Genomic DNA, 22,273 nt, shown 5'->3' on the forward strand with positions numbered 1-22,273 from the left:
TTTTAAAGTAACGTTTTAAATAATCATCAGAAAGCATGGCGATTATTGTGAAGGCCTTCGCTTGTCACTCGATAATGCACCGCTGTAAATTAACTAGCGCGTGTTATCCACTGAATCAGTGAATTAATTAGCGCGTGTTATCTGCTGAATCAGTGTTATCAGTGGTCAAATCAAGCGACAACATATTCCGGATGACTTAATTATTATTGCGTCGTGTCTTCTCACTTCTTCCTGCTCCCAGAAGTGATGGACACCCTAGGTTCGTACTTTCTGTTCGATTTTCAAGTATTATTTTTCAAAGCAAATGACATGCAATAATGTCTACTGTTTTCATCTAACCTGATGGCAATGCACACGAATGTCTCGTATTTATAATAATCACACACAACAGCTACAGTCACTGTTGACAATATAGTGTATATCTAAAATTTTATGTGTTAGGGTTTGTACAAAATGGAACCTGCATGGGCTCTATGGACATTTTGTGAAATAAGCTCTTGTGACCAGGGGACCTGTACTAGCGTACGGTTTTAAACAGTGTTCGAAATTAAGTTGTCGGCAAAAGGTTTGGATTGGGCAAAATTTAAGTTCCAAGGGTGATTTAGAAAGCTAAAGAAGCGTAATTCCTTGACATGTTCACATGCTTGATGTAAGTTCATTGCGCCTGTGTTTTTAACGGTCTCATGTTTTCGACGGTTCCGAGAAAAAAAAGGAAAATGACATTTATCGCAATATCTTTTACAAGTATTTGTTAATAATGTATGTGTTCTGGGTGGATTTCACTTCACCTAAATTGGATTTCATGTAGATTTCCGTACTTTTATCGGAAAGTTTCTGTATCTTCATTTCTTAGATCATTTTGAACTGGGACCAATAACAAACTCCCAGATTTCAATATTATGTTTTTACCGAACATCGACAACACAATCCGTTGCCTGAAGCCATAAGTATGAACTGGGATTTAGGAGACCGGATAATATGGGAGAGACCGGGAAATAGTATGAGAATCTTAGTCTGTTTTTTGCGTCACCTGATTTCGTTGGTACGTATTCATTCGGAGCTCCTGGCTGGTTGCACTCTCAGAAATCAGTTAACTATAAGTCCGCTGCAAGTAGATCGCGTAATAATTTAATTTAGCAGTTGAACTTAATGAATTTACTCTTGGGAATCTATGTTTGCAATAATACACTTTATACTGGCAATCAATTTAAACTTAAATCAGCTCATACAAGCTAAAACACTACATTTAATTAATGACATAATTCAAAATTTTACGAACTACTTCTACATGACGTACCGGCATACATCCGAGGTTGTTTTCGATAAAAATGGCCGAGGAGTTCCGAATGTGTCGGTTTTCTTGGGGAAAAAAATGTTTCTAAATAATTCAAATATAAAATGACACCGCTCAATGGAGTTACGCTATTTTGAGGAATGCCGCACCGTTCTCATTTACAAGTGATAAATGACACGCTTATCACCCATTCGAAACACCTCGGCCATTTTTTCGTCGAATAAATGGACAGTTTACAATGTCAGAAATCTTTACATTTAACTACGCTGCAAGAAGATCGCGTAGTTATTTCAATTTTGTAATTAAACTTAATGGCCCTACTTTCGAGAATCAATAATGCACTTCGCTGGCAGTAAATTTAAACTTATTAATACAAAATACAAGTTAAAACACTATAATGAATTAATAATATTATTTAACTTTTTACGAACTGCTTCAACTGTTATACTGGCATACATCCGAAGTTGTTTTCGATGAAAAATCGCCGAGGTGTTCCGAATGACTTATCACCTCATTTAGCGGTTACGATATGACCAATAGATTTCCAAACGATTACGAATTGACCTACACAATGGTTACGAATTGACCAAGATGGGAAAACATTTTACGAAAGGGAAAGGTTACGAAATAACCAATGCCCAATATCACGAACATAGTCAAGTCAAATGTCTCTACTTATTTTTTTCACAAAGCATCACAAGTTATTAAAAATCATATATGTTAAACACCTTTTAAAAGCACATTTTACCACAGAATATCTTGATAAATGCCTTTGGTCAAAATTCCAAGGGAAAAAATATTCTACAGCCAAAAATGCATTTAAGAACAATTCATTGTTTAAGTGTATTTCTGCTTTATTTAAAGTAAGTTTTCTTTGAAATATTGATCACTTCCTGTTATCAACACATTTAATGGGAAAATACATGTCAGGGCCGTAGCTGCCTATACGCGAGTTCGCGGCTGATTCCACATGATTTTGACTACTTTTTTTTTTTTAATCAGCCCAAGTTGCAGTGTGCGTACTTGACAACATGGCCCTAAAACTGCCCATTTTTAGTACTAAATAATGCACCTCAGAACGCACAGAATACAACAGATTGCACCATGTTTTCAAACATTTCCGAGGGGGCATGCCCCAGAACCCCCCTAGCACAATTATGGATTCACTCCGCCTCAGCATGTAAAACATGTAAAATTTGGAATATTTAGTAAACTGATTTAGGATTTAGGTTTGACTTGAATATTTTGTGTGATATTGGGGCTTGATCCCGAATGAAATAATGCTAAATCGGATTTGGAGAATCCAATGCAATGTTTTGTCCACTGACTGATAATGATAATGATACAGTGAATCAGATTTTGAATGCAATACTTCGCTTCAAATACACAGACATACCGGTGAAGTTTATTATAATCATGATTTCATAAGTGATTATTTAACCGAAAAATATGCTCCTTAGTATTCATATTACTCCATTATAGTAAGAATTATAAGTAGGGCAAGTTATTATATTTTCTGGGTTTGCATATATTTCAGATGCAATAGTCCGTATTAACTAGCTAGTATAAACACGTGCTGAAGTAACCAGTCCATGGTTTATATGTCCGTGATTAGACTATAATAATAGACTTTCCAAACGGGATTCTTTTAATTTCCTAAGATATCAAACGACCAACGATTCTTTTAATCCCTAAGTCAATGTCTCAGCAAAAATACAGATCAGTGTATTACATTGCAACCTTATAAATGGGCTACTAACAATTAAACCTTCTTAATTAATCAAGTAAGATTTTAAGTATCTTCCATTGCCGCTCGTGTAAGATAGGTTCATTCCTACCCGAGTGTATGGTGTTTTGCGGAAACGGGGTTTACCGATTTTTCTTAGAACACCGTGTGCGAGGGTTGTGATGATCCAATCTTACGTAAATGCTTTTTCTCCCACCTCAGACTAACAGAAAAGAGTTTGTTTTTTTTCGCCGGATGACTCTTTTGTGCGTAGTGAAAATAATTCGCGTAAAGATATCTAATAATTTGTGGTTGTCATTGATGTATGCGCGCAGTGATTCAAAATATGTAAATAGTCAAATCGTTTTTCAAATAGTTCTGAGGAGAGTGCAGCATTATTTCTTGAATGAAGCGTGAACACCTTTTATTGGTGCAATTTGAAGCAAGAATTGATTAATTTGGATTTTATTTATTGCCTCAAAGTTGCATTGTGCTACAGACAACGGTCTTCAACAAGGGAGGTAATTGCGCGATGACATTTAAAAAGTAGTTCAATATAGGTATTATCTATGCCCGTGGACAAGAGAAAGATTTCCACCATGGCCAAATATTTGGATCTACTAATTTGTGGTGGGAGAAAACTCTTTCTTATCTAACCAATTTTGCCCCTTTCAGAGTAGGAAAAAATGCATCATTTGACTAAAATTTGGAATTCAAATTTTGCCTAGAAATTTAATCTAATAATGAACAACAATGCTTTAAAACATATACAGAAAAGGTAAAGGAATGTTATGAAATTTGCTTCCTGAATACACAAACTCTTCCATTCAAAAATAGTTTTCACATCAGGAAAAAAGTATGTTTTAGCATTGGAATGTGGCAAAACCCCAAAATGTGTTAGAAAAAATCAGTGGGGTGAATTTTTAATTAAATGAAACTCACTTAGTACCACATACGTGGTAAATAGGTCTGTTTTAGTATGTATGGTGTGAGTCAATAGCCACATGTGTAGCAAGGCCCATAACTCTGGTTTAAAAAAGTTTAGTTATGCCCCTATTCAACTCATAAATCAACAACAGAGAGCGCTGGTGCGAGGTTGTGAGTTTTTTCTCTATGGATTTAAAATACATAATCACATAGATGAATATTTAATGTGGTTAAACCATTTTTACCATGAAGGCTTGCATGAATAGATACAGCAACAACATGAACTTAAGAAACTTATATATACATTTTACAATATATAAATATTTTACCAACAATGGACAGAGCTCCTGTCCAGCTAGGCCTGAATAGCTTAGTGTGGCACCCGGCTGCCCTTTTCCAGCACCCTGCTTCATTTTACTACACCCGGCTTTGCCCTTTAGTTTGAAAAAGTCAATTTTCAGAAAAATAATAAATATACTGGTACATAATTTCGACACTAAGTCAAGATCAACAGCGAAGGTATTTATGACACTATTTAAGAATCGAACATTGACCCTTGCAAGTGCCCCTTTAAGGATCATTCAATGCACATCAAAAGTGCCCTTTCTGACCTAGCACCTTGCTCTTCGCAAATCCTGGCTGCAGCACTGATTGAATGAGAAAAATGGTACCGGTAGTATTTTGAGTGAAAACGGCACTTTCATAAACTTTTTTGATCCCATAAGCATGATCTTGAAATAAAAGAAACCTGAGAAGCGTAATCTGAGACTAAAACCTCAACGTGACATCGTTTATATGATGATTATACTATTTAATACTTTTCAGCAGCTTAAATTTCCTCTAAAGCCCTATCTTTCTTTAAAATTCCTTAATATCACCTTTCCTGTCCAGGCACATAAAAATTAGCATAAAAACTACACTAGAAGGCACCATTTCAGATTATCGCCAAAATTATTACGGGCTGTGTTGATGAAATACTTCACTTGATGAAATATGATGACAGGTATTTTGTCGCATTTTTTCTCATATTCAGCCGAATTAAACTGTGACTCTCAATTTACAGAAGTATTGCTGCTGTAGATGGAGATTATGAAGGACTTACAATGCATCTGATGACTGAAGTGTGTTCTGTTTATTCGGAATCCAGGAGGAATGGCTGTAAGACGAGAATTTTTTACCTGGCTGGCACTGGCTGTTGTCACGGTAGTTTCTCCAGGTAAGACTTTTCTTTGATTTTATGTTGTGTAAGTCATGCATAACTGATTTATCACCCTATTTTGAAATATTCAGGAACAGAAATGTTAGATCATTCAATTTACTAAATTACCATTCATATAAATTTTAGCTAATTACATATTTAATATACTGGACTTTATTTTTTTTCTCAGAGCCTTACTTAAAAACTAGTGATGAATTTATGCAAAACAATGACATACTTAGATGTTGAATAAGATTATTCATTTAAATAGACAAAAAAAGGAAAATCCAACAGTTTTGCTTGACCATCCACATGAAAACGACATTTCTTTTATGGGAAATATACATCTTGAAAGTATTTATTTCATATGCCACAGTCATGCATAAGAAAAAGTTTTAAAGGGACTGTACACCAGATTGGCAACAAAAAAAGTTTTTTCTGTAAGTATCTCAGGACAATTATCTAATAGAATGTGTTACGCTTTGATATCATAATTGTAAAAAAAAATACCTAAATGTAAAAATAAAATTGTGTCGGAGACCGGGTTCCGTGTCGCCAAAATTGCAGTCCAGCTTCTTATCCACTTATCTACAACGGCTTACTCTACTTGTGTGACATAATTAAGCTATACAGCTACCTCAGTAATATCACGTGATAACACCGACTAGCCAATCACGCATAAGAAATGAATTCTACCTGGTAGACATACCCAGTAATCTTTTTCAATGAAAAAATCAGAAAAACTGCTAAACTTAAATAAATTGTAAACTATTTGGTACTTCAGTTAGTAAGTTTGAATGCATTGTATACATAGATGCCAAGTTTATGTCAGTTTTCGACAATTTTCTTCCTTTTTTTTGCTATTTTATCATACAGAGTACAGCCCCTTTAATTTAAATGGTAAATTTATTGCCTTTTTTTTTAGACAATAACTTGATAGTCACTGGATGGATTCTACTGAATTTGAAACTTTATTCAATGTTAATGCCCCATTCAATTGTAACCACAAAAATGTGGGGGGTTTTAAATTCTTTTTACCTGTACTTGATCATTCAACATCCTAATACATTATGTGATGTAAAGTTCTGAGGATAATTGAATTCAGAATTCATTGGTTTTCATCACATCAGAGATTTGTATGAAATATGATCTGATTTGTTGCAATAGATATTAACACCCAAGGTTTGATATTTCAGCCTTAGGTCTTTGAAAGGGAAAAGAAATTTAGTATTTTATAATTTCCTTGTTCGCAGAAGGCTGAGAAGCTTAAACTGTAAAATTTCCCAATTTTGGCATATTTCGCGACGCAAATTTTGCCAAAAGGTCTAGGGTCTTTTTTTTTTTTTCAAAATGGGCTGAAAAGCCCTGACATAGGTAACATTTTACCATTCCTTATTTCACATACATATGCAGTGCTTTATCTATTATGTAATCAAGCAAATAATTCTGACTGAAATGCACCAGTCGGGTTAAAAAAATAATTTTGGCAGGTGGTAAATGCACCAGTCCAATGCTTGTCCCATAAAGGAACTCCTGTTACGGGAGCGCAAATATCAAACACACCAAACTATACAATGTACAGGGTCTCAGTAACCGAATGCAGTGTATGCTTTCCCCTATACTGCACACGGTGTCATTAATATTGATAAGAAAATGAAGAAGTTAGAGTGATTTTCATTTTTGAATTGAGTCGCTTTTTACACCAGATATCCAAATATGACATCACAAATCATGTGATTGACCACACTGTTATTGCATCTCTTGTTTTGCACCATTGCTGGCATTAAGGCATTAATTTAGCCTTCAGATGACTGACAATAGGCAGAGAAAGACATGCTCTGGAGAGACTGTCTACTGGTAGAGCAAATCATTTATTTAACTGGAAACCAAGGTCAGAGTCTAAGCTGCTGAATATTTCTGTTGTTTGAGACTTTTGCAGCATATAGATTTGCATAGTATGTTTTTCCTTTCAGAACTCATTATGATGCCAGAGATGGACCAGTATTTGCTAACAGGGTCTAATCTTGAGTTGAACTGTTCCTTTAAGGGTGAAAGTCACTATGATACAACGACCTCTGAGGGTCAAGGTGAAAGTATGACCTCAGAAAGTTTGGTCACAGACGGTGTGTCTACAGCGCCATCACAGAACAGCACACCTGTTTATAACATTTATAATGTTAACAAAATCAGTATCAGAAGAAATAATACGACAATAATGAATGGAAAGTTCCATCCCAATGAGTCCGATATGACCTTGACCCTGGACATCTACAATGTTTCTTTGTCTGACAGTGGGATGTACACATGTCACTATAACAACTCAAGTGCTATCCATGGATTCAAACAAGTCATCGTTGCAGGTATGGAATATTTCATTTAAATGAGGCAATTGGCCTTGAAGGCCAAAAAATAAGTTTGGTTAGGGTTACATCCTTATTTATAACAGGTAGGGTAGGTAGGCTTTTCTTAAAAAAGAGTTATCAAGCTTGACTTACAATAATGTTATTTTCATAATTGGAGAATACTGTGTTAAAGTAATGTTATGTAGTAAGGCTTTGAACTACATATTTAAACACACTTAATTATAATTATTTTTGTACCAACTGACTATAAAAACGGTTCCGCTGGCACGTATGTCTTAGGTAGGGTCGAGTAACCCTTAACCCCTTACCAAAAGTATTCTTTTTTTAAGGCCGAAGAAACATAAACTTTATCAACTTTTTATTAACGAGTTTGAAAATATGTATGAACATTAATTGCGATCATCTCCGGCATTTAAATAAAGGTGAACTTGGCAGTTATTTAAGTTAAATCTGTTCAAACTTTGACATTCCCTATGGACTGAGATTATTTTCTTCTGGAGACAATCAGGAAAAACCTCCTCAAATAATGGACTGGATTGGAACAGCCAACAATTGGTGGCTGACTTATAATGCATGAAAAAAAGAATTCATGCATTTCAGCACAAAGCTCATCATTGTTTATAAGTCTGTGATATTAGCAAGACAAATTAATGGCAATTTTAAAGGAAACCAGAAAGGGGAGGGTTGTGAGTCCATGTATTTTCCACGTAAATTTAATAGAGAACCAGTAATATTAATTATTTCTTTCTTTTGATGTTTGAATAAATTTTCTATGTCAAATGTGGGAAACCTACATTTGTAATATGTGGAAATAATGGCTACATGTACATGCAAAAACTTTACAGGTTTATATAACATCAAAAGTAAGACTTTAAATTTACAAATGTTTATATTAAACTTAAGTGAGTTGGAATTTTTACATGCTCTTAAAATATTAAGTTTATACATTCAAAACATTAATAAAATTGAAACTTGAGTCCTGTGGTATATCATCTTCATGTAATTTACACTTAAAATATAAGTTCTGGTGGCGAAGTTGGTTTCAAATGATTATCAGTGATTATTTACCCAAAAGATTGTTGTCATTCTCCTGAATTACACTCCTTTTATCTATTTTTATGCCCCCAAAGGTGGGCATATTAAAATCACACCGTCCGTCCGTCCGTCCGTCTGTCCATCCGTCTGGCTGTAACATTTCGTGTCCGGGTTATTTCTTACTTATGCATGGATGGATTAATTGGTACAGATGTTGTCCTCATTAAGACTATGTGCAGTGACTTTGACCCGGGGTCCATTCCTCAAAGGTCAAGGTCACACAAGACATTTAAAGGTCAGAGTACACATGCTGGTGTCCACACTATAACTTACTTATGCATTGATTGATTACCATATTGCTTGGTACAAATGTTGTCCTCATTGAGATGATGTGCAGTGATCTTGACCCGGGTCCATACCTCAAAGGTCAAGGTCACGCAAGACATTTAAAGGTCAGAGTACACATGCTCATGTCCGCCCTATAACTTACTTATGCATTGATTGATTACCATATTACTTGGTACAAATGTTGTCCTCATTAGGGCGATGTGCAGTGACCTTGACCCGGGTCCATACCTCAAAGGTCAAGGTCACGTGTGACATTTAAAGGTCAGAGTACACATGCCTGTGTCCGCGCTATAACTTACTTATGCATTGATTGATTACCATATAACTTGGTACGAATGTTGTCCTCATTGAGACGATGTGCAGTGACCTTGACCCGGGTCCATACCTCAAAGGTCAAGGCCACGTGAGACATTTACAGGTCAGAGTACACATGCTTGTGTCCGCGCTATAACTTACTTATGCATTGATTGATTACCATATTACTTGGTACATATGTTGTCCTCATTGAGACGATGTGCAATGATTTTGACCCAGGTCCATACCTCAAAGGTCAAGGTCACGTGAGACATTTAAAGGTCAGAGTACACATGCTCGTGTTCACGCTATAACTTACTTATGCTTTGATGGATTACCATATTACTTGGTACAAATGTTGTCCTCATTGAGACAATGTGCAGTGACCTTGTTACAGTTCAAATATTTTCTGTTTAAATAATGCATTATTTGAGATGGAAATTAAAAAGGTGTGAAATAAATATATATATATATATATATATATATATATCCTTTCCATGTAACATGTATAAAGGATTGTTTTATTCAGATATCCCCCAAGCCCCAGAGAACCTGACATGCTTATCAAACAACCGGCTTGACATGAGCTGTTGGTTCACAGTTCCCGACCCTAAACACCCACTCTTCACAAACTGGACTATGCAGTATAAATTTGCGAGGTATTAAATACACCAACATCTACAAATTTAGAATAAGTGAATCGCAGTACGTCTCCTAAATAGATACATGCAATACATCTTCTGTGTAATTTTGTTTTCAAAGAATGAAAGAAGAAGCAATTCATTATACTACTGTGACAGAGTTTACTAATGAGCTCAGGGAGTCAAGTTTTAGAATCATTGAATGATTGCAGCTTAAACTCCTCCCCATTTAATCAAGTGAATTTAAAATCAAGTCATCATCATTCTATAGTCTGTCAATCATAATCCACACCACCAATATTTTTATTTATCACTATGGAACTTAAACTACCGAAGAGGCAGGCTCATACCCTCAGAAATCATCCATACAAGGGGTGATCCAGAATTACGTGGACTTCTTACATATTTACTATATTGTTCGTCTAAATCCTTTAAAGCTGCACTCTCACACATTGAGCGTTTTGACAACTTTTTTATTTTTTGTCTTAGAACGAACCAATTTTTGCGAAAATCCATGAAAGCCAATGAGAAAAGACTGCTGACAAAAAATCAGAACCGAGAATTTCATATTTTAGTTCAAAAATTGATGTTTTATGCATTTTTTGTAAACCGTTAGTAACAGTTTAAGCCATAAAACATTAATTTTCAAACGGAAATATGAAAATCAGCGATTTGATTTTTTGTCAGCAGTTTTATATCATTAAAAGTTCATAAATATCTTATTCAAAGTGTTCTGTATTGACGACATGAATTTTAGATCTGTAAATTTAATGAGTATTAAAAGTTACGGGTTTCAAAATAACAGGAACGCACGGTCGGCGCACAGTCTAAAATGTACATGGACAGTTTGCATTCTTCTCACTTTAACCTACCGATTAAGGGCCTTCCACAGTGCAAAAGTTGCTTGAAGAACCGAAACTAAAATGTTTAAAAAAACTTGTTTTGTTTATTTTTAAGGTTCAATATTTAGCAAGCATAATTTATTTATAGTTGTACATGTATGTGCTACATGTGTAGCTGTAATTAGGAGTTGAGCAAATTTTGCGAAAGAATATTTTATCAGATTTTCAATAAAACAGCATTTACATTTTTCTGGAAATGCACTAATAAAAAATAAATATGTTTTTGTGTCGAAATTGTTAATTCTACCTAATCAACAATGTCTTGAGGCTTTGTGGTGATTGCAGCTATTTTAAGATTTTTTCTTACTATTTTCAAAGATATGTGCATTTCTGTAACCATGCAGGAAATTAATTTAATCCACTATTTTTCATAATTTTATTGAATATCTTTCTTATTTGAAAATATATCATCATGAACCAAGCAGACATGGTTGATTTAAAAAAGTCTGGGATATTTTGACATAAAAACAAAGTTATAATGTCAACAGACTTTTCTGAAAAAAAAACTTGAATGCTTTTAAATGTACCAAATATGATAAAATCTTCTTCTGTCCCCACACACTTGAACCATCCTAACTGCATTCAGAATGAACACTTTTGATGCTCATTAAATAGGCCTTAATCAGGCACTTGCAATGGCCAATGCTCAATTCATATAGTGTATGTGTTGTAATTACCTTTAATACTAATTAAATAGTTTGTTATGAATTCCTTAGCTGCTATTTTTTATGTGTAATAATTATATACCGGTACCTATATTTTTTATTTTTATACTTATTTCTGAAAATTGTCTCTGTCAAACAAAAGTATACAGCGGGGTGTAGTAAAAAGGCAGCAGGATGCTGGAAAATGGCAATGGGGTGCCCTACTCTGCTTTTTAGGCTTAGCTGGAGCACTGGTATGTTTTATATAAATTGCATGACTTCTACAGATCTAGGGAGTATGATGGTACCACCAAGTGGGAGGATATGCCTGCCTCGCAATGTAGCGCATCAAATCTTAGCTGCAGCTGGAGCTCAATCCGTGAAAAACGCACAAGTTGGACATTTAAAAAAATGGCAGCGTATTGTTTTATTCGTGTTGTGCGCCATTCCTTCGTTGGAACAGTTAACAGCACGGTGTGGCAGATATATGTCAAAGGAATAGGTATATTTATGGTGCAATGGGTGTAACACTATCTTCTGGTGGCATGTAGCACTTACAGGATTTTAGCCTCTAACAATATTCTCAATAGCTTGTAGCACATATGGGATTTAGCCTCTAAATTGCTGTCTATTGAGCTAAATTACAACTCTGCTTTCTCTATAAACCTCTACAAAAGTAATATTTATTCAGTGCCACAGACAGTATGTAATGTTGTGATCTCTGAGTTGTGTGGAGTGGAGTTGTCCACCACAAGCTTTGCCAGTGTGTTTATTTGCTGGCATAATTAGATAATGGTACTGATAGTGGAATTGTAAGTTGTTTGTGGTACTGTTAGAGGTATTGTTAGTAGTACTGTTAGTTGCATGTGGTACTAGTAGTTCGTGTTTGGAATCGGACAGAAAAATTACTATTGATAATCGGTTTCTGAAATTGATCAATGATCGATTATTAATCATTAATAATTATTTATTTATCTTTGGTCATATGATAGTTAAGGCATACAGATACAGTACATGCACCAGTTTTATGCACCAATGTTCCCTTACAATAATGTTTGTAGATTTATTTGTATAAATTACATTATTTATTCAGAACGCAACTATCTTTAAGTTTTTACAAGTTACTATTACAGAACATGAGACCACAGGAACTAATTTTTGTCTTACATTTAGTACTGTATACATGTGTAAAATAAACATAAAAAATATATCAATTTCTTTTTAATGATCAGTCAGTCACAGGTACAACAAGTAGTTGAATATTCCATATGATTAACAGGAATACATTTGTGTGTATATCCTTTCAGAAAACTGAGAAAACTAAATTCATGCATGGTAAGAAGTAAACGGTAACATGTTTTAAAAATCTCTTTTAAACCACAAACATGAGAAGTTAAAAACTTATCCTTTAGCAATTAAATTATAAAGAAATTTTGTAAAAAGGTACTGTAGTGACATACTGACATGATAAGAATATGACTAGATAACTTAATTAGTAATACCTTAACATTTCAACATTAACTGGCATTAGCCAGAAAAAGAAAATTAGTCGGCAGCAGTTACGTTCCTTGTTTTTTTAATCGCTTATTCAAGGTTCACCATCTATTGTCGCCGACGTAGGCCTTTCTGATCAATTGTCGCTTATAATCGATCATTGGCACATCACTACTATTTGTTGTAAGCGGTACTGTTAGAGGTACTGTTATAAGTACTGTTAGTGGTACTGTTAGTGGTACTATTAGTTGTTAGTGGAACTGTTAGTTGTAAGCGGTACTGTTAGACGTACTGTTAGAAGTACTGTAAGTGGTAATGTTAGTTGTAATGTAAGTTGTTAGTGGAACTGTTAGTGGTACTGTTCGTGGAACTGTAAGTGGTACTATTAGCTGTTAGTGGAACTGTAAGTGGTACTATTAGCTGTTAGTGGAACTGTAAGTGGTACTATTAGTTGTTAGTGGAACTATTAGTGGAACTGTAAGTGGTACTATTAGCTGTTAGTGGAACTGTAAGTGGTACTATTAGTTGTTAGTGGAACTGTAAGTGGTAATATTAGCTGTTAGTGGAACTGTAAGTGGTACTATTAGCTGTTAGTGGAACTGTAAGTGGTACTATTAGCTGTTAGTGGAACTGTAAGTGGTACTATTAGCTGTTAGTGGATATGTAAGTGGTACTATTAGCTGTTAGTGGAACTGTAAGTGGTACTATTAGCTGTTAGTGGAACTGTAAGTGGTACTATTAGCTGTTAGTGGAACTGTTAGTGGAACTGTAAGTGGTACTATTAGCTGTTAGTGGAACTGTTAGTGGAACTGTAAGTGGTACTATTAGCTGTTAGTGGAACTGTTAGTGGAACTGTAAGTGGTACTATTAGCTGTTAGTGGTACTGTTAGTGGAACTGTAAGTGGTACTATTAGTTGTTAGTGGAACTGTAAGTGGAACTGTAAGTGGTACTATTAGCTGTTAGTGGAACTGTAAGTGGTACTATTAGCTGTTAGTGGAACTGTAAGTGGTACTATTAGCTGTTAGTGGAACTGTTAGTGGAACTGTAAGTGGTACTATTAGCTGTTAGTGGTACTGTTAGTGGAACTGTAAGTGGTACTATTAGCTGTTAGTGGTACTGTTAGTGGAACTGTAAGTGGTACTATTAGTTGTTAGTGGAACTGTAAGTGGAACTGTAAGTGGTACTATTAGCTGTTAGTGGAACTGTAAGTGGTACTATTAGCTGTAAGTGTTACTGTTAGTGGAACTGTAAGTGGTACTATTAGCTGTTAGTGGTACTGTTAGTGGAACTGTAAGTGGTACTATTAGCTGTAAGTGTTACTGTTAGTGGAACTGTAAGTGGTACTATTAGCTGTTAGTGGAACTGTTAGTGGAACTGTAAGTGGTACTATTAGCTGTTAGTGGAACTGTTAGTGGAACTGTAAGTGGTACTATTAGCTGTTAGTGGTACTGTTAGTGGAACTGTAAGTGGTACTATTAGTTGTTAGTGGAACTGTAAGTGGAACTGTAAGTGGTACTATTAGCTGTTAGTGGAACTGTAAGTGGTACTATTAGCTGTAAGTGTTACTGTTAGTGGAACTGTAAGTGGTACTATTAGCTGTTAGTGGTACTGTTAGTGGAACTGTAAGTGGTACTATTAGCTGTAAGTGTTACTGTTAGTGGAACTGTAAGTGGTACTATTAGCTGTTAGTGGAACTGTAAGTGGTACTATTAGCTGTTAGTGGAACTGTAAGTGGAACTGTAAGTGGTACTATTAGCTGTTAGTGTTACTGTTAGTGGAACTGTAAGTGGTACTATTAGCTGTTAGTGGAACTGTAAGTGGAACTGTAAGTGGTACTATTAGCTGTTAGTGGAACTGTTAGTGGAACTGTAAGTGGTACTATTAGCTGTTAGTGGAACTGTTAGTGGAACTGTAAGTGGTACTATTAGCTGTTAGTGGTACTGTTAGTGGAACTGTAAGTGGTACTATTAGCTGTTAGTGGTACTATTAGCTGTTAGTGGTACTGTTAGTGGAACTGTAAGTGGTACTATTAGCTGTTAGTGGAACTGTAAGTGGAACTGTAAGTGGTACTATTAGCTGTTAGTGGAACTGTAAGTGGTACTATTAGCTGTAAGTGTTACTGTTAGTGGAACTGTAAGTGGTACTATTAGCTGTTAGTGGTACTGTTAGTGGAACTGTAAGTGGTACTATTAGCTGTTAGTGGAACTGTAAGTGGAACTGTAAGTGGTACTTTTAGCTGTTAGTGGAACTGTAAGTGGTACTATTAGCTGTTAGTGTTACTGTTAGTGGAACTGTAAGTGGTACTATTAGCTGTTAGTGGAACTGTAAGTGGAACTGTAAGTGGTACTATTAGCTGTTAGTGGAACTGTTAGTGGAACTGTAAGTGGTACTATTAGCTGTTAGTGTTACTGTTAGTGGAGCTGTTAGTGGTACTATTAGCTGTTAGTGGAACTGTTAGTGGAACTGTAAGTGGTACTATTAGCTGTTAGTGGAACTGTTAGTGGAACTGTAAGTGGTACTATTAGCTGTTAGTGGTACTGTTAGTGGAACTGTAAGTGGTACTATTAGCTGTTAGTGGTACTATTAGCTGTTAGTGGTACTGTTAGTGGAACTGTAAGTGGTACTATTAGCTGTTAGTGGAACTGTAAGTGGAACTGTAAGTGGTACTATTAGCTGTTAGTGGAACTGTAAGTGGTACTATTAGCTGTAAGTGTTACTGTTAGTGGAACTGTAAGTGGTACTATTAGCTGTTAGTGGTACTGTTAGTGGAACTGTAAGTGGTACTATTAGCTGTTAGTGGAACTGTAAGTGGAACTGTAAGTGGTACTTTTAGCTGTTAGTGGAACTGTAAGTGGTACTATTAGCTGTTAGTGTTACTGTTAGTGGAACTGTAAGTGGTACTATTAGCTGTTAGTGGAACTGTAAGTGGAACTGTAAGTGGTACTATTAGCTGTTAGTGGAACTGTTAGTGGAACTGTAAGTGGTACTATTAGCTGTTAGTGTTACTGTTAGTGGAGCTGTTAGTGGTACTATTAGCTGTTAGTGGTACTGTTAGTGGAACTGTAAGTGGTACTATTAGCTGTTAGTGTTACTGTTAGTGGAACTGTAAGTGGTACTATTAGCTGTTAGTGGAACTGTAAGTGGTACTATTAGCTGTTAGTGGAACTGTTAGTGGAACTGTAAGTGGTACTATTAGCTGTTAGTGTTACTGTTAGTGGAACTGTAAGTGGTACTATTAGCTGTTAGTGGAACTGTAAGTGGTACTATTAGCTGTTAGTGGTACTGTTAGTGGAACTGTAAGTGGTACAATTAGCTGTTAGTGGTACTGTTAGTGATACTATTAACTGTTAGTGGAACTGTAAGTGGAACTGTAAGTGGTACTATTAGCTGTTAGTGGAACTGTAAGTGGAACTGTAAGTGGTACTATTAGCTGTTAGTGGAACTGTTAGTGGAACTGTAAGTGGTACTATTAGCTGTTAGTGGTACTGTTAGTGGAACTGTAAGTGGTACTATTAGCTGTAAGTGTTACTGTTAGTGGAACTGTAAGTGGTACTATTAGCTGTTAGTGGAACTGTAAGTGGTACTATTAGCTGTTAGTGTTACTGTTAGTGGAACTGTAAGTGGTACTATTAGCTGTAAGTGTTACTGTTAGTGGAACTGTAAGTGGTACTATTAGCTGTTAGTGGTACTGTTAGTGGAACTGTAAGTGGTACTATTAGCTGTTAGTGTTACTGTTAGTGGAACTGTAAGTGGTACTATTAGCTGTTAGTGGAACTGTAAGTGGTACTATTAGCTGTAAGTGTTACTGTTAGTGGAACTGTAAGTGGTACTATTAGCTGTTAGTGGAACTGTAAGTGGAACTGTAAGTGGTACTATTAGCTGTTAGTGGAACTGTAAGTGGTACTATTAGTTGTTAGTGTTACTGTTAGTGGAACTGTAAGTGGTACTATTAGCTGTTAGTTGAACTGTAAGTGGTACTATTAGTTGTTAGTGGTACTGTTAGTGGAACTGTAAGTGGTACTATTAGCTGTTAGTGGAACTGTAAGTGGTACTATTAGCTGTAAGTGTTACTGTTAGTGGAACTGTAAGTGGTACTATTAGTTGTTAGTGGAACTGTAAGTGGAACTGTAAGTGGTACTATTAGCTGTTAGTGGAACTGTAAGTGGTACTATTAGCTGTAAGTGTTACTGTTAGTGGAACTGTAAGTGGAACTGTAAGTGGTACTATTAGCTGTTAGTGGAACTGTAAGTGGTACTATTAGCTGTAAGTGTTACTGTTAGTGGAACTGTAAGTGGTACTATTAGCTGTTAGTGGAACTGTAAGTGGAACTGTAAGTGGTACTATTAGTTGTTAGTGTTACTGTTAGTGGAACTGTAAGTGGTACTATTAGCTGTTAGTGGAACTGTAAGTGGTACTATTAGTTGTTAGTGGTACTGTTAGTGGAACTGTAAGTGGTACTATTAGCTGTTAGTGGAACTGTAAGTGGTACTATTAGCTGTAAGTGTTACTGTTAGTGGAACTGTAAGTGGTACTATTAGTTGTTAGTGGAACTGTAAGTGGAACTGTAAGTGGTACTATTAGCTGTTAGTGGAACTGTAAGTGGTACTATTAGCTGTAAGTGTTACTGTTAGTGGAACTGTAAGTGGTACTATTAGCTGTTAGTGGAACTGTAAGTGGTACTATTAGCTGTAAGTGTTACTGTTAGTGGAACTGTAAGTGGTACTATTAGCTGTTAGTGGAACTGTAAGTGGAACTGTAAGTGGTACTATTAGCTGTTAGTGGAACTGTTAGTGGAACTGTAAGTGGTACTATTAGCTGTAAGTGTTACTGTTAGTGGAACTGTAAGTGGTACTATTAGTTGTTAGTAAAGTTAGTGTTACTGTTAGTGGTACTGTAAGTGGTACTGTTAGCAGTACAATTAGTTGTTAGTGGTACTGTTAGTTGTACTGTTGGTTGTTAGTGGTACTGTTAGTGGAATTGTTAGTGATACTGTTAGTTGTTAGTGGTACTGTAAGTGGTACTGTTAGTTGTTAGTGGTACTGTGAGTGGAACTGTTAGTGATACTGTTAGTTGTTAGTGGTACTGTAAGTGGTACTGTTAGCTGTTAGTGGTACTGTAAGTGGTACTGTTAGTGAACTGTGAGTGGTACTGTTAGTGGTACTGTGAGTGGAATTGTTAGTAATACTGTTAGTTGTTAGTGGTACTGTTAGTGGTATTGTTAGCTGTTAGTTGTACTGTTAGTTGTTAGTGGTACTATTAGCTGTTAGTGGTACTGTTTGTGGTACTGTTAGTTGTTAGTGGTACTATTAGCTGTTAGTGGTACTGTTAGTGAACTGTTAGTGGTACTGTTGTTGTTAGTGTACTGTTAGTGGTACTGTTAGTTGAAAGTGGAACTGTGAGTGGAACTGTTAGTGGTCAGTTAGATTTTAGTGGTACTGTTTGTTTTTAGTGGTACTGTTAGTGGTACTGTTAGCTCTTAGTGGTACTGTTAGTTGTTAGTGTACTGTTAGTGGTACTGTTAGTTGGACTGTTAGTGGTACTGTTAGCTGTTAGTTGTACAGTACTGTTAGTTGTTAGTGATACTGTTAACTGTTAGTTGTACTGTTAGTTGATAGTAGTATTGTTAGTTGTTAGTGGTACTGTTAGTTGATAGTTGTACTGTTAGCTGTTAGTTGTACTGTTAGCTGTTAGTTGTTCTGTTAGTTGTAAGTGATACTGTTAGTTGTTTGTGGTACTATTAGTGGTACTGTTAGTTGAAAGTGGTACTGTTAGTAGATAGTGGTTCTGATAGTGGTACTGTTAGTAGATACTGGTATTGTTAGTGGTATTGTTAGTTGTTAGTGGAACTGTTAGTAGTACAGTTAATGGAAATGTTAGTCATACTGTTAGTTGTTAGTGGTACTGTTAGATGTTAATGGTATTGTCAGTTAGTTGGCTGTTCAGTTAGTGAGACTGTAAGTTTTAGTGGATCTGTTAGTGGTACTGTTAGCAGTTAGTGGTACTGCTAGTTTTTTGTGTAACCGTATGTGGTACTGTTAATTGTAAGTGGAACTGTCAGTGGTATTTTAGTTGTAAATGGTACTGTTAGTTGTAAGTGGAACTGTTAGTTGTAAGTCATACTCTTAGTGGTACTGTTAGTTGTTTGTGGAACTGTTAGTTGTATTTCAGTTGTTAGTGGTACTGTTAGTTGTTAGTGGTATTTTAGTTGTAAGTGATACTGTTAGCAGTAAGTGGTACTGTTAGTTATTAGTCGTACTGTTAGTGGTACTGTTAGTTGTTAGTCGTACTGTTAGTGGTACTGTTTGTTGTTAGTGGAACTGTTAGTTGTTAGTCGTACTGTTTGTGGTACTGTTAGTTGTTAGTGGAACTGTTAGCTGTTAGTGGAACTGTTAGTTGTACTGTTAGTGGTACTGTTAGTGGTACTGTTATTGGTACTGTTATTGGTACTGTTAGTTGTACTGTTAGTTGTACTGTTAGTGGTACTGTTAGTTGTTAGTGGAACTGTTAGTGGTACTGTTAGTTGTTAGTGGAACTGTTAGTTGTTGGTCGTACTGTTAGTGGAACTGATAGTTGTTAGTGGAACTGTTAGTTGTACTGTTAGTGGTACTGTTAGTGGAACTGATAGTTGTTAGTGGAACTGTTAGTTGTACTGTTAGTGGTACTGTTAGTTGTTAGTGGAACTGTTAGTTGTACTGTTAGTGGTACTGTTAGTTGTTAGTGGAACTGTTAGTTGTACTGTTAGTGGTACTGTTAGTTGTACTGTTAGTGGTACTGTTAGTTGTACTGTTAGTTGTACTGTTATTGGTACTGTTAGTTGTACTGTTAGTGGTACTGTTAGTTGTTAGTGGAACTGTTAGTGGTACTGTTAGTTGTTAGTGGAACTGTTAGTTGTTGGTCGTACTGTTAGTGGAACTGATAGTTGTTAGTGGAACTGTTAGTTGTACTGTTAGTGGTACTGTTAGTGGAACTGATAGTTGTTAGTGGAACTGTTAGTTGTACTGTTAGTGGTACTGTTAGTTGTTAGTGGAACTGTTAGTTGTAAGTGAACTGTTAGTGGTACTGTTAGGGGTACTTTTAGTGTCTTGTTAGTGGTAATATTATTTGTTAGTGGTACTGTTAGTGGTACTTTCAGTGTACTGTTAGTGGTACTGTTAGAATATTTCTTATTTGAATGTTTTAGCATGTCACCTTCAAACAATTCTCGTATATATATGCTGAAAGATGTCATAATTATATTAGTGTTTATTAAAGATGCACTCTCACAGAATTTCTTGAAACTTCTTAAGCTTAACTGGTTGAAGTAACTTATTTAAAGTTTCCAAAATACATATATAAATATGATTTTGATAAATGGAAAATGGTTAATTGCAATTAGCATAAAGATAACTCCTATTTAAAGTTGAATTACTCCTGAAGAAGTAAATATTACAAAAATAATAGAAAAACAAAAATAGTGAGCTTAGCTTAATCTTTAATGGATTAAAGAAGTTTTGAGAAAAATGAAGCCTGCATAATGAATTGCCCTTTTAAATGAGAAAGAATTAAATAAAAACCTTATGTTAGTGTAGAATTACAATTGTCTAGCAGAATTGTTGAAAATGAAACCTGAGAGAAGGAAGATAAAATTTTTTTTATAATTTTGTTTGGAAGAGAATTACTAGCTTAGTTTCAGGAGATGGTTTTGCCATTAGTCAAATAGTTTAATACATTACAGTTGACACTTCTCAAAAACCTAAATACATAGAATTTTGTTGATTTCAAGATGATTAAATTATGGGGTTTAAATTTCAGGAGGTACCAAAACCTTCTACAAACAGTCTATTATCTGAAGTCGGAATATGACATTAAATATAGAACATGCAGTTTCACTAACATTTTCTTGGTTCGGCCAATGTATGAGTATAAGTCATAAAATCTAAGATAAGAAGGTATTTTTCAGTATAGATATGAAGTTGAAAATTGATAATACCCTTGGTTCATACATTTGTGGTCCTGTTTTATTGAGTACCTGTACAAACTTACCTTTGCCATGCATGCATGGCTAAGCCTCCTTTGTTGACAATATACTCTTCATTACTAATACATGAACAAACCCACCTTTGCTATGCATGCATGGCAAAGCCTCCTTTGTTGACAATAAACTTTTCACTACTAATACATGAACAAACCCACCTTTGCCATGCATGCATGGCAAAGCCCCTTTGCCATGCATGCATGGCTAAGCCTCCTTTGTTGACAATAAACTTTTCATTAATAAGGACATGAACAAACCATCCTTTGCCATGCATGCATGGCTAAGCCTCCTTTGTTGACAATAAACTTTTCATTAATAATTCATGTACAAACCCACCTTTGCCATGCATGCATGGACAAACCCCCTTTGTCATGCATGTATGGACCAAGCCTCCTTTGTTGACAATATACTTTTCATTACTTATATATGAACAAACCCCTTTGCCATGCATGCATGGACCAAGCTTCCTTTGTTGGCAATATACTTTTCATTACTTATATACATGAACAAACCCCCTTTGTCCATGCATGTGTGGACCAAGCCTCCTTTGTTGACAATATACTTTTCATTACTAATATATGAACAAACCCCCTTTGCCATGCATGCATGGACAAACCCCCTTTGTCATGCATGTATGGACCAAGCCTCCATTGTTGACAATATACTTTTCATTACTTATACATGAACAAACCCCCTTTGCAATGCATGTATGGACCAAGCCTCCTTTGTTGACAATATACTTTTCATTACTTATACATGAACAAACCCCCTTTGCCATGCATGTATGGACCAAGCCTCCATTGTTGACAATATACTTTTCATTACTTATACATGAACAAACCCCCTTTGCCATGCATGTATGGACCAAGCCTCCATTGTTGACAATATACTTTTCATTACTTATACATGAACAAACCCCCTTTGCCATGCATGTATGGACCAAGCCTCCTTTGTTGATCATATACTTTTCATTACTTATACATGAACAAACCCACCTTTGCCATGCATGTATGGACCAAGCCTCCTTTGTTGATCATATACTTTTCATTACTTATATACATGAACAAACCCCCTTTGTCCATGCATGTGTGGACCAAGCCTCCTTTGTTGACAATATACTTTTCATTACTAATATATGAACAAACCCCCTTTGCCATGCATGCATGGACAAACCCACCTTTGCCATGCATGTATGGACCAAGCCTCCATTGTTGACAATATACTTTTCATTACTTATATACATGAACAAACCCCCTTTGTCCATGCATGTGTGGACCAAGCCTCCTTTGTTGACAATATACTTTTCATTACTAATATATGAACAAACCCCCTTTGCCATGCATGCATGGACAAACCCCCTTTGTCATGCATGTATGGACCAAGCCTCCTTTG

At 35.7% G+C, this 22,273-nt stretch overlaps 1 protein-coding gene across 3 annotated transcripts in view; it reads left to right on the forward strand.

The window, feature by feature from the left end:
* The window catches only part of LOC128213053 (uncharacterized), a 53,951-nt gene continuing 31,678 nt past the window's right edge, over window positions 1-22,273 (forward strand). The window contains exons 1-5 of one of the 3 annotated variants that reach the window (XM_052918536.1): window positions 1-259; window positions 5,095-5,163; window positions 7,119-7,505; window positions 9,715-9,844; window positions 11,660-11,874. In XM_052918536.1, coding sequence (XP_052774496.1) covers window positions 247-259; window positions 5,095-5,163; window positions 7,119-7,505; window positions 9,715-9,844; window positions 11,660-11,874 — 814 coding nt within the window. In that variant the 5' untranslated portion in view covers window positions 1-246. Of the gene's footprint in view, window positions 260-5,010; window positions 5,164-7,118; window positions 7,506-9,714; window positions 9,845-11,659; window positions 11,875-22,273 lie in introns of those variants that run through there. The other 2 variants (XM_052918537.1, XM_052918538.1) reach the window with 2 other exon arrangements.

Source organism: Mya arenaria, chromosome 13, assembly GCF_026914265.1.
Source record: "Mya arenaria isolate MELC-2E11 chromosome 13, ASM2691426v1".
Taxonomy (NCBI): Eukaryota; Metazoa; Mollusca; class Bivalvia; order Myida; family Myidae; genus Mya; species Mya arenaria.